Here is a 12,829-nt window from a genome sequence, read left to right on the forward strand (position 1 = left end):
ACATTGAGATAATGAGGACACACAGCTATTTTTCCTCTCCAGTAGCAGTTGATGGAGCAGAAAGCTCCTGATCAGGTATTTCAATATGAGCAGCCTCACAGCGTGCTGGTTCCAGAGTAATAGGACTTCTTACATGGCTGTTGGTTTCCCTAGAGTGCATGTTGTGAAAGGCCAACTTGGAAACCACAAGACTTATCACCCAGTTTCAGAAATTTCAGTGTCATTTCCAACTCCTTTTATTGGTAAAGCAGATCAGAAGACCAAACCAGATTCAGCGTGGGAGGAGACTATGCAAGAGAGTTGTAGTGCACTGGAAGGCCAACATTGAGACTAACTACCATGGTCCCAGGAGAAGGAGACTCCTGGAGAAGAAAGAAGCTGTGGAGACAGAGATGGGGGAACTAATTCCAATATACTGAGCAGGAGTGGGTCTTTCAGAAATTATGCAGTGTGGAGGTCTGTAGATCTACCTGGTTCACACTACCTGTTCCCCATGACCTATCCTCCCTACTCCCAGCATGAAACTCATATATTCACCACCAAGAGATCTAGCATTTGTGCACTTTCTGCAAAGGGGACATTTGCAATGAAACTCCCAGTCCAACAATCCAAAACTCTGCTAATCTCTCCCTCTCTAGTCTGTTATGTAGGCAGGGAGGAGGAGGAGGAGGCACCTAGAGTGATGGCTTTGGGTGATTTGGCCAGCTCAGACATTTCTTACTAAACCCAGGAGATCAGTGTAGATGTGCAGCTTTTGGTACTTGACTCCTCTGTGCATGGATATGAACTGCATTCAGCAATTCCACAGAAGGAGGGAAAGCAGTACCTGACACCTTGTTACACTGGGCAAATTCACAGCTGCAAACAAGCCTGCATGATAGCTCTGTTTGTGCTCGTATTAAATATTTTCTCCAAATTTCATCATGTAAGGAATGTGACTTAATGAATTTCCTGTGTAATAAAAAAAAAATGGGCCGGGCGCGGTGGCTCACGCCTGTAATCCCAGCACTTTGGGAGGCCGAGACGGGCGGATCACGAGGTCAGGAGATCGAGACCATCCTGGCTAACACGGTGAAACCCCATCTCTACTAAAAAATACAAAAAACTAGCCAGGCGAGGTGGTGGGCGCCTGTAATACCAGCTACTCGGGAGGCTGAGGCAGGAGAATGGCATGAACCCGGGAGGCGGAGCTTGCAGTGAGCTGAGATCTGGCCACCGCACTCCAGCCTGGGTGACAGAGCGAGACTCCGTCTCAAAAAAGAAAAAAAAAAAAAAAAAAAAAAAAGGAAACTGGCACCTGGTGTGGTGGCTCACACCTCTCATCCCAGCACTTTGGGAGGCCGAAGTGGGTGGATCACTTGAGGTCAGGAGTTCAAGACCAGCCTGGCCAACATGGTGAAACTCCATCTCTACTAAAAATACAAAAGAAAAAAAAAAGGAGAGGGGTGCAGGCACGGTAACTCATGCCTGTACTCCTAGCAGTTTGGGAGGCCCCAGTGGCAGGATTTCTTGAGCTCAGGAGTTCAACATAATGAGACCTTGTCTTAATTAAGCTTTTCTTTTTTTTTTATTTTGAGACAGAGTCTTGCCCTCTCGCCCAGGCTGGAGTGTAGTGGCGCAATCTCAGCTCACAGCAACCTCTGCTGCCTGGGTTGAAGCGATTCTCCTGCCTCACCCTCCCGAGTAGCTGGGATTACAGGCACATGCCACCATTCCAGCTAATTTTTTTTGTATTTTTAGTAGAGACGGGGTTTCAGCGTCTTGACCAGGCTGGTCTTGAATGCCTGACCTCATGATCCCTCTGTCTCGGCCTCCCAAAGTGCTGGGATTACAGGCGTGAGCCACCACACCCAGCCAAGCATTTTTTAACTTAAAAAAAAAAAAAAAAATAGGCCAGGCATTGTGACTCACCCCTGTAATCCCAGCACTTTGGGAGGCCAAGGGAGGTGGATCACCTGAGGTCAGGAGTTTGAGACCAGCCTGGCCAACATGGCGAAACTCCGTCTCTACTAAAAGTACAAAAATTAGCCGTGTGTGGTGGCAAGTGCCTGTAATCCCAGCTACTTGGGAGGCCAAGGCAGGAGAATCACTGGAACCCAGGAGGCAGAGGTTGCAGTGAGCAGAGCTTGCACCACTGCACTCCAGCCTGGGCAATTAGAGTGAAATCTGTCTCAAAAAAAAAAAAAAAAAAAATATATATATATATATATGTATGTGTATATATATATGAAAATTTAAAAAGGCTGAGCATGGTGGCTCACGCCTGTAATCCCATTACTTTGGGAGACAGAGGCAGGTGAGTCACCTGAGGCCAGAAGTTCAACACTAGCCTGGCCAACATGGTGAAATCCCGTCTCTACTAAAAATACAAAAATTAACCGGGTGTGGTGGTGCATGCCTATAATCCCAGGTACTCAGGAGGCTGAGGAAGGAGAATTGCTTCAACCTGGGAGGCGGAGGTTGCAGTGAGCCGAGATCAAGCCACTGCACTCCAGCCTAGACAACAGAGTGAGACTCCATCTCAAAAAAAAAAAAAAAATATATATATATATATATATACACACACACACACACATATAAAATATAATAAAAAATAAATGTTTGTGGGATTATAAGCACAGTGACAGGTGGGGCAGCAGTAGAGCCTCATCAGTATTCCTATTTACAACATATTTTGTACAGGGTGCCTATGAGAATCCCACTAATGCACCATTATCATCACAGATCCTGGTGCAGCTCATAGGCAACAAATTGATACACTTCCCAAAGGTTTATAACATTAAACCTAAAATTATTTTTGTGGTCTAGCTTTCCATCATGAAACAATGGTAAGTAATACCGTTCTTTTCACCTTTTTTTCCTGCAAGCTACTATGTTAATAGTAGCTTGATACAAAATTTTAAAAGTACAAAAACATGTTACAAAATTGAAAAGGTACAAAAGGTATTTCATGAAAAGTCAATTTCCCTACTTTTCATATCCAGCGACCCATTTTCACTCTCTCAAGGCAACCACTAGTTTCAGTTTCTTTTGTATCTTTCCGGTGCTAATTACACTTTTTTATGGGTGGATTTTCTGTATTTTAATATACTTCCATTAAATATGGTATATTACACAAAATTTGTGGAGATGTATTCCTATTTAAAATTCCAATGGGATTTTTCGATTCCAATGGAAAATTTTGATCCCAATGGAATTGAACCTAGGTGTCCATCAGTGATGAATTAGATAAAGAAAATGTGGTGACTGGGCGAGGCTGCTCACGCCTGTAATCCCAGCACTTTGGAAGGCCGAGCAGGTGGATCATCTGAGGTCAGGAGTTCGAGACATGGTGAAACCCTGTCTCTACTAAAGATACAAAGAATTGGTGAGGTGTGGTGGCGAGCACCTGTAATCCCAGCTACTTAGGAGGCTGAGGCAGGAGAATCACTTGAACTCAGGAAGCAAAGGTTACAGTGAGGCGAGATCATACCATTGCACTCCAGCCTGGGTGACAGGGCAAGACCCCGCCTCAGGGAAGGGAAGGGGAGGGGAGGGGAGGGGGGAGGGGAGGGGGAGGGGGAGGGGAGGGGGAGGGGGAGGGGAGGGAAGGGGAGGGGAGGGGAGGGGAGGGAAGGGGGGAGGGGAGGGGAGGGGAGGGAAATATCCATCTCATGGAATACTATCTAGCCATAAAAAAGAACAAAATTGGCTGGGCGTGGTGGCTCACGCCTGTAATCTCAGCACTTTGGGAGGCCAAGGTGGGTAGATCATGAGGTTGGCAGATCGAGACCATCCTGGCTAACACAGTGAAACCCCATCTCTACTGAAAATACAAAAAAATTAGCTGGGTGTGGTGGCGGGCACCTGTAGTCCCAGCTACTTGGGAGGCTGAGGCAGGAGAATGGCGAGAGCCTGGGAGGCGGAGCTTGCAGTGAGCCGAGATCGCGCCACTATACTCCAGCCTGGGGGACAAAGCTAAACTCAAAAAAAAAAAAAAAAAGGAAAAGAAAAAAATTATGTCCTCTGCAGCAACACAGATGCAGCTAGAGGCCATTATCCTAGGCAGATTAACACAGAAACAGAAACCAAATACTGCGTATTCTTACTTATAAGTGATAGCTAAGCACTGAGTACATATGGACATAAAAAAGGGAACAACAGGCACTGGGGAGTACCGGAGAGTGGAGGAAGGGAGGGAGGCATGGGTTGAAAAACTGCCCATTGGGTACTATGTTCACTACCTGGGTGAGGGGATCCACACCCCAAACCTTAGTGACATGCAATTTACTCATGTAACAAACCTGTACATGTACCCTGTGAATTTAAAATAAAAGTTGAAATTACTAAAAACAACAACAAAACTTGTCTTTCATTACATCTTAGAATGTTTTGGCCTTACTGGCCGGGTGCGGTGGCTCACGCCTGTAATCCCAGCACTTTGGGAGGCCGAGGCCGGTGGATCATCTGAGGTCAGGAGTTCAACACCAGCCTGGCCAAGATGGTGAAACCCCATCTCTACTAAAACTACACAAATTAGCTGGACATGGTGGTGGGTGCCTGTAATCCTAGCTACTCAGGAGGCTGAGGCAGAGAATTGCTTGAACCCGGGAGATGGAGGTTGCAGTGAGCTGAGATCACACCACTGCACTCCAGCCTAGGTGACAGAGTGAGACTCTGTCTCAAAGAAAAACAAAGGTTTTGGCCTTTCTTACATTTAGCTACATATCTTTTCATGTGATTTATGCCTTTACAATTAGTTGTATTTTTTTTTAAAAATCACTCCTTACTCTTAAAAAAATAATGTTCATTGTGGCAATTAAAAAAAAAAAAGAGGTATGAAGAAAAAAATCTCTTAATGAATTTCTTAATTTTGAATATTGATTGAAAGAGCTGAACTCTTTATTTTTTTATTTTATGTATGTATGTATGTATGTATGTATGTATGTATTTATTTATTTATTTTTTTTAGACAGAGTCTTGCTCTGTCACCCAGGCTGGAGTGCAATGGCATGGTCTCGGCTCACTGCAACCTCAGCCTCCCAGGTTCAAGCGATTCTCCTGCCTCAGTCTCCCAAGTACCTGGGATTACAAGCACCCACCACCACACTTGGCTAATTTTTGTATTTTTAGTCGAGACAAGGTTTCAGCATATTGGCCAGGCTGGTCTCAAACTGCTGACCTCGTGATCCGCCCTCCTCGGCGTCCCAAAGTGCTGGGATTACAGGCGTGAGCCACCGCACCCGGCCAGAAATCTTTAATTTATTAAACATATTCCAGATGGGTTTAGTGGCTCAGGCTTGTAATCCCAGCACTTTGGGAGGCCGAGATGGGGGGATTGCTTGAGGCCAGGAGTTCAAGACCAGCCAGGGCAACATAGCAAGACCCTGTCTCTATGAAAACAAAAACAAAAACAAAAAAATAAGCTGAGCATGGTAATGCACACCTGTAGTCCAGCTACTCACGAGGCTGAGGGGAGAATTGCTTGAGCCCGAGACCGATTCAAGGCTACAGCAAGAGGGGTTCACACCACTGTACCCCAGTCTGGGTGAGAAAGCAAGACCCGATCTCAAAAAATAATAATAATAAATATAAAATAGTCCTATAATAGATACATTTGTGGGCAAAAAAAATGAGCCATTAATATTTATTAATCTTTAAATGTTTTTGTAGGACCCTTTTATATTATCTATTAGGTTTCTATTGCTGCATAACAAATTACCACAAACTTAGCAGCTTCAAACAACACATTTCTTATCTGGCAGTTCCCATGGGTCACAGGTCCAGGCACAACTTAACTGGGTCCTCTAATCAGGGGTTCACAAGGCTGAAGTTAAAATGTTGGCCATGCTGTATTTTCATCTGAAGATGTGACTGGGAAAGAATCTCCTTCCACGCTCATTCAGGTTGTCGTCAGAATTCATTTCCTTGCAGTTGCAGGACTGAGGACTCCAGTGTTTTGCAGTTGTCTGATGGAGGCCACCCATAGATCCCAGAGGCTGCCTACGGTTCGCTGCTGTGCGACTCTCTCCGGGGCAGCTCACGTGGCTGCTTCCTCAAGGCTGAAAGGACAGTCTAGCTTCCGTCTGCTAAGGAGTCTTATATAACACAGTGTAATCACAGGAGTGTTGACATCCCATTACCTTTGCTATCTCTATTGTATTGGTTGGAAGTGAATCACAGGTCCTCTCTATACTCCAAGACAAGGGCACCAGGAGGCAGAGATCACTGGGGTCTCCTTAGGGTCTGCCTGCCACACATTCTCTATGCAATTCTGATTTCTCCTTTGACATACAAATAGAGTTAGAAAAAAAAATGATAAAGAGCTTCATGAGCATTTTATACCAACCTATAAAGGTCAACTGTGCTGCTTCAGGTCTGTTGCTTCAACTACAGACTTGATCAGGATTTTTAAAAATAAACATAACTTCCTGTATAAGCACTGTGCTAAAATCGCAGAAACTAGGACCGTATCTTGGTTTTTGTGATAATGCTAGCAGAGTACACTCAAGAATAAACATAACGGCATTGGATTGTAAAGACTAGGGTGAGGCCAGGCGCAGTGGCTCACACCTGTAATCCCAGCACTTTAGGAGGGCAAGGCAGGAGGATTGCTTGAGCCCAGGAGTTCGAGACCAGCCTGGGCAACACAGAGAGACCCAATCTCTACAAAAAAGAAAAAACGTAGCTAGACATGGTGGCATGGGCCTGTGGTCCCAGCTACTTGGGAGGCTGAGGCAGGAGGATCACTCGAGCCTAGGAGGTTGAGGCTGCAGTAAGCCATAATCACACTATGGCATGCCAGCCTGAGTGACAGAGCAAGACCTTGTCAAAAAAGAGAGAGAGAGAGAGAGAGAGAGAGAGAGAAGGAAGGAAGGAAGGAAGGAAGGAAGGAAGGAAGGAAGGAAGGAAGGAAGGAAGGAAGGGAAAAGAAAGGAAGATTATGATACCAAAGTGACACAAGTCGTGAGCTCTTGTGAGGAAAGTCATTGGCTTTGTAATTACCAAAACAGGTTTTGGAAGCACCCAGTCTTTGGTTCAAACCCCACTCATTTGCTGTGCAAACTTATTTCACTTGTTATTTGCTTCCATCTTCAGATCCTTGCACATGCAGTTCAATCGGCCTATACAAACTCTTTACCTTCATCTCTTATCTAGGTCTTCGCTCACATCTCTCAGGAAGTCTTTTCTGATCTTCCCTAGACTGTTGGGTGTGGCTAAGTTGCTCCATTACATGCTTGAAGTAAATAAACATTTGCATTCTTTTTTTTTTTTTTTTTTTTTTTTTTTTTTTTGAGACGGAGTCTGGCTCTGTCACCCAGGCTGGAGTGCAGTGGCGCGATCTCGGCTCACTGCAAGCTCTGCCTCCCGGGTTTACACCATTCTCCTGCCTCAGCCTCCCGAGTAGCTGGGACTACAGGCGCCCGCCACCTCGCCCGGCTAGTTTTTTGTATTTTTTAGTAGAGACGGGGTTTCACCGTGTCAGCCAGGATGGTCTCGATCTCCTGACCTCGTGATCCGCCCGTCTCGGCCTCCCAAAGTGCTGGGATTACAGGCTTGAGCCACCGCGCCCGGCCAACATTTGCATTCTTATTGACTGCCCAGCATCTGAACCTTCATCTGTGTTTGGGGACTCTTCACCAAATGAAGCAGCATCCATGCCCCACCACAGACACTGAAAATGCCAGATATTTGTTTTCCTACCTCCACAGCAGGGAGGAAGCTGAGATACAACCTAGACTGCACCAGTCAGTTCCATTCACAACAGACTTTGAATAAATAAGGATACAGTGAAATTAAGAAGCAGGGATAATCCATTGTAGTGAGGGGGCAGAGGTGGTAACACCCTGTTTCCAGAGGCAACAGTGTCAGGGATTTAGAACACAGCCTCGTGCCCAGTGTAGTTGGTCTGGATGCCAAATCCATGGAGTGTAGCCTAGAGAGAGCAGGAGTATTGTCATCACAGGACCAGCACCATGACTTTTAAAGGCCTTGTTCCTAACTTCCAAGCCTTGTTCTCTGGCCCTTCTGGAGTTTCATCAGCTACTAAATGCCATTGTAATAAATTTCCTTTCTGCATATGGTAAGCCCAAATTGATTTTTGCTGTTTGTTACTAAGAATCCTGTGTGCCTGCTGCATCTGGAACCACCCCCGACACCACGCTTTTTGTAATGTAATTGCTTACTCCTCTGTTGCCACACTAGACTCTAAGTTTTATTATCATTGGATCCTCAGTGCCCTGTAATCACCCAAGAAGAAACTGGTTGAGTGAATGAATGAAACTATTATTATCGGGAATAATAGTTTCTTGTTTTTTTCTTTTTTTTTTTTTTGAGACAGAGTTTCTCTCTGTCGCCCAGGCTGGAGTACAGTGGCATTATCTCGGCTCACTGGAACCTCCGCCTTCCCAGGTTCAAGCGATTCTCCCATCTCAGCCTCCCGAGTAGCTGAGATTACAAGTGCCTGCCACCATGCCCAGCTAATTTCCTTGTATTTTTAGTAGAGATGCGGTTTCACTATGTTGGTCAGGCTGGTCTTGAACTCCTGACCTCAAGTGATTCAACTGCCTTGGCCTCCCAAAGTGCTGGGATTACAGGCATGAGCCACCACACCCAGCCAAAATAGTAGTTCTAAAGAAAGATGGTGAATGTTTTTCTAACCGGAAAGAAACTTGGACAACCTCCATCTCAATCATCTCATTTTACAAAGGAACTGAGGCCCCCAAAGAATAAATGATTTACCTTAGTGGATGTGTTCACAGCTGTTTTTTACTCCCAGGTCAGTAAACTTTCTACACACCATGATGCCTATAAAATGTTATCGGCATCAATGTTTGTGTCTCCCACCTCCACCTTCATATGTTGCAGCCCTAGCCCCTCAAGGTGACGGTATTAGGAGACATGGCCTTCGGGAAGTAGTTAGGTTTAGGCGACATCATGAGGACAGGGACCCTATGATGGAATTGGTACCTGTGAAAGAAGAGGAAGACACATCAGAGCTTCCTTTATCCACCATGGGAAGACACAGCAAAAGAGAAGCCATCTGCAAGGCAAAAGAGGGCCCTCACCAAAACCCAACCACATCGGCACCCTGATCCCAGACTTCCAGCCTCCAGAACAGTGAGAAATAAATGTATGTTTAAGTCACCTGGGCTATGGTATTTTGATATAGTGCCCAAGCTCAGACAAACATTTTATTTGATGATATTTTCACTTTAAGCTTAAACTTGGCCAGGCGCAGTAGCTCATGCCTGTAATCCCAGCACTTTAGGAAGCTGAGGCGGGTAAATCACCTGAGGTTAGGAGTTCAAGACCAACATGGTGAAACCTCATCTCTACTAAAAATACAAGATTAGCCAGGTGTGGTGGTGCATTCCTATAATCCCAGCTACTTAGGAGGCTGAGGCAGGAGAATCGCTTGAACCCGGGAGGCACAGGTTGCAGTGAGCCGAGATCTCGCCATTGCACTCCAGCCTGGGCAACAAGAGTGAAACTCCGTCTCAAAAAAAAAAACAAAAAACAAACAAACAAACAAAAAAACAACAGAGCAAACTTAAACTGAAATATACATGCATTTATTGGTAGATAGTGCAGAAGGCAGGTTCAGGGGTTATGAATGCTAGGAAGTTTCAAGGATGGCAACCAGCATATGCATTCACGTTTGCTATGTGCGCCCAGGTGTGAGAGCCAGAGCATGAAAATTACTTCTGCTCACGGGGAGTCCACTACATACACTATTTTGTCCTCTTGGGAACTCTATAAAGTCGAAATTGTTATGCTACAGATTATTAAAACAAGAAAAAAACAGGGTCAGTAAAGGTAATTGAATTATTTTGCGTGCTGCAGCCAACCACCAAGTTGCAATGACCAAATAAAAACCAAATAAATTGCTCACTTCTGGCCCATCTCATGTCCCCATCTAAGTTACATCATTAATTTAAAATCCTGTGACATTTTTCATAATCTAGACAGGACTTTCCCTTCTTTCGTCTGTTTAAGTCTTGCCACTCTTCCTACCTCTCAGAGGGAGGAGTTCATAATAATAGGCATAGGCTATTAAATCTTCTAACCATTTCAGATATCCGTAAGTACACTGACTTACCATATTGCCATAAATAAGCCTAGGAAACCCTACTTCATAAACGGTTCCTTGTCCCTACATTAGGTAATCGGTGTGAATTTCCGTAAGTCTCTAAATTCAAAGCATTAATGAACTACAAATAGGCTTTTAACAATTGAATCCCGGTTACTATTCTAGATCTTTTCATTTATTTTCAGAGACCACTTCTCATTTAAGTGGCACTTAGCAACTAAAAAGATTCACAGAGTGATTCAAAGTCGAGTATGATGTCCTCACTGTTGAACGTTCATAGAATATTTTTTCTCTTTCCATAGTCTTGAGGACCAACGCAAACGTCTCGGGGATGTGGGATTCTTATCTGCTAACATATCTTTGGCATTAACTCCCCAAATCTTTGAATGCAAGGCACACTTCCCTGGCACTCTAAACCTCTAGTTTAGGGACACCCGCCGCAGAGCGGAATCATTCAAGGTCACTGGGGCAGCAGGTGCGGGACCTTAACCGGCGCTGCCTGGCCCGTCTCCATCTCCGAAGTCGGCTCAGTTCTCCGCCCACTCTTGGGGGCTCAACGTCGCCGACCGCGACCTCACTTGGAGACCCCGATCCGCCCGCCCTCCCGGTGGCCGGTCTTGGAACCGCGCTTCTGGAAGGTTCCTGAGTGGCTGGCAGTGGGGGCGGCTCCGGGAAGCCGGGGCGGAGCCGGCGGCGGTCGGAGCTTCAGGCTACGCCTCCCTGGGCCGCTCCGCCCCGCAGGAGACGCTGTAGTCGGCGGTAGGCGGTGGCGCCGCGCCCGCTCTCGCCCGCTCGCCGGCCGGCTCTCCTCCAGCCGCAGCACCGGCGGGCCGCGCTCCGGGGGTCATGCAGCGCCTGGCCATGGACCTGCGGATGTTGTCCCGGGAGCTCTCCCTCTACCTGGAGCACCAAGTCCGGGTGGGGTTCTTTGGCTCGGGGGTGGGCTTATCCCTCATTCTGGGCTTCAGCGTCGCTTATGCCTGCTACTACCTGAGCAGCATTGCCAAGGTGAGCCGGGGGTGGCGCAGGGCCGCGGGCTGCTGCCGGGAGCGAGGGTCGCAGGCGCAGTGCGAGGCTGTGCGGCCAGGGAGAGTCGGCAGCCCAGAGGACAGGCGGCGAGCTGCTCCTGAGCGGCCGCCAGGAGCGCGAGCGGGAAATCCGACAGTCCCCGCCCATTCGCCCGCTCCCTGGGGGGTCCCGGCGGGGCGGTCCTGGGAACGCAGCCTGGACCCTGCTGACCTCCGCGCTGCGGCGCTGCCGGGTCGCTGATGGCGAAGCCGGCGGCGCACTCAGGAATGCCGTGGCGCTTTTGAAAATGACTCCCGGCAGGGCATGGTTGCTCACGCCTGTAATCTCAGTACTTTGGGAGCCCAAGGCGGGTGGATCACTTGAGGCCAAGAGTTCGAGACCAGCCTGACCAAAACGGTGAAACCCCGTTAAAATTACAAAAAATTACCCCGGCGTGGTGTCGGACGCCTGCAATCCCAGCTACTCGGGAGGCTGAGGCAGGAGAATCCCCTGAACCCGGGAGGCGGAAGTAAAAACAAACAAACAGTTGCCTTCCCCTCGGGGCATTGGCGAAACCCCCGTTTCAGTCCTGTGTGAATTCTTTGCCTCAGCCCTCCAGAAAGAGATGTAATTGGAGGGAGCGCGCGCGCGAGCGACAAGTCTTTACCGGTTTCTGGTTTACGGTTGGCAGAAACTTTGCTCTGGGCCCTTCTCATACTGCTTTTCCCTTCAGAAACCCCAGTTAGTGACGGGGGGTGAGAGTTTCAGCCGCTTCCTTCAAGACCACTGTCCCGTGGTGACAGAAACGTACTACCCAACGGTCTGGTGCTGGGAGAGTCGAGGACAGACCCTGCTTAGACCTTTCATCACTTCGAAGCCCCCGGTGCAGTACAGGAAGTAAGTGAATTTCCGTTTTCAGTCATTTCTGCAAAATCACAGTTTTTTGTTTGTTTGTTTGTTTGCTTATTCCCAGTTGTTGGTTAATAGAATCTCTGCTTTAGGAAGTATATAGAACAGAAAGAGGGAATGAAAATGGAGGGTATGTCCCCGGCTCCACCCCCAGCTGCAGGAAAATACTCAGGTATTTGCCTCCTGGTCCCCGCCCTAACCCCCGACCTGATGTAAATAGTTTATTTTTAGGATGAGAGAAGTGTTTGGGGATTACTGTCTCGCAGTTTGTCATACATCTGTCAAAAAGACCCAGATCCTTTGATGATCTGCATTCATTCATTGATATGTAGCAGATACTGGGGTGGGGGTGGGGCGAGAAGGATGCCTCTTAATTTGGGTTTTGGGCCATTGATTGGTGTAAAATGACTTCCTATTGACAGGCAAATGGGATCTTGATGATAATAGCCCTTGATGTGTTAAAGATACGGTCCAGGATTTATCAGGAACCAGATTCAAATGGTGCCTGTTATTAATTTCCCTTAGTCATCTATCCTTCTGGAGTTTATTTTGTTGCCTGGAACTTGCACTGTTTGTTTGGGAAAATTCTGTAAGTTTATAAATACTGTGTGAGAAATACTTTAAATTATTTCAGAAGAAAATCTTGAAGTATACTATACAGTATACTGTTCTGTATTATTGACTGCATTATTGAGTCCAAAGAGCTAGAGCAGTGGTCAGAGATGAGATCAGCATTTTACTTATTCAGACTTCCCTGTCGCTTTAGTTGAGTGACCTCAATCAAACAAGGGTTGAATGCTGGGTGTTATAGAGCAGTGAGTAAGTATTCATTTATCTTAA

General features: G+C 46.8%; 1 protein-coding gene, 1 long non-coding RNA gene and 1 other non-coding gene across 7 annotated transcripts in view; 2 read left to right on the forward strand and 1 right to left on the reverse strand.

The window, feature by feature from the left end:
* Positions 1 to 5,621: 5,621 nt before the first annotated feature.
* LOC105464818 (uncharacterized) lies at positions 5,622 to 11,873 on the reverse strand. 2 transcript variants are annotated; one of them, XR_977022.2, is made up of 4 exons: positions 11,748 to 11,873; positions 8,722 to 8,949; positions 7,769 to 7,915; positions 5,622 to 6,058 (listed from the first exon to the last, which is right to left on the reverse strand). It is a non-coding gene; the product is annotated as an uncharacterized lncRNA (long non-coding RNA). The 2 variants fall into 2 exon arrangements; XR_977023.3 differs by lacking the exon at positions 11,748 to 11,873 and adding an exon at positions 10,082 to 10,846.
* LOC112423836 (small nucleolar RNA SNORA81) lies at positions 6,405 to 6,574 on the forward strand. Its single transcript, XR_003014392.2, has one exon. It is a non-coding gene; the product is annotated as a small nucleolar RNA SNORA81 (small nucleolar RNA).
* LOC105464824 (abhydrolase domain containing 3, phospholipase) overlaps positions 10,819 to 12,829 on the forward strand; it is a 48,917-nt gene continuing 46,906 nt past the window's right edge. For 3 of the 4 annotated variants that reach the window (XR_977032.2, XM_071085564.1, XM_071085565.1), the window contains exons 1-2: positions 10,826 to 11,080; positions 11,814 to 11,977. Coding sequence is in view for 3 of the 4 variants with exons in the window: in XM_071085564.1 (XP_070941665.1) it covers positions 10,919 to 11,080; positions 11,814 to 11,977 (326 nt within the window). In the remaining variant the exon portion in view is untranslated. Of the gene's footprint in view, positions 11,081 to 11,813; positions 11,978 to 12,829 lie in introns of all 4 variants that reach the window. The other variant, XM_011712910.2, reaches the window with a different exon arrangement.

Source organism: Macaca nemestrina, chromosome 19 (assembly GCF_043159975.1).
Source record: "Macaca nemestrina isolate mMacNem1 chromosome 19, mMacNem.hap1, whole genome shotgun sequence".
Classification (NCBI taxonomy): Eukaryota; Metazoa; Chordata; class Mammalia; order Primates; family Cercopithecidae; genus Macaca; species Macaca nemestrina.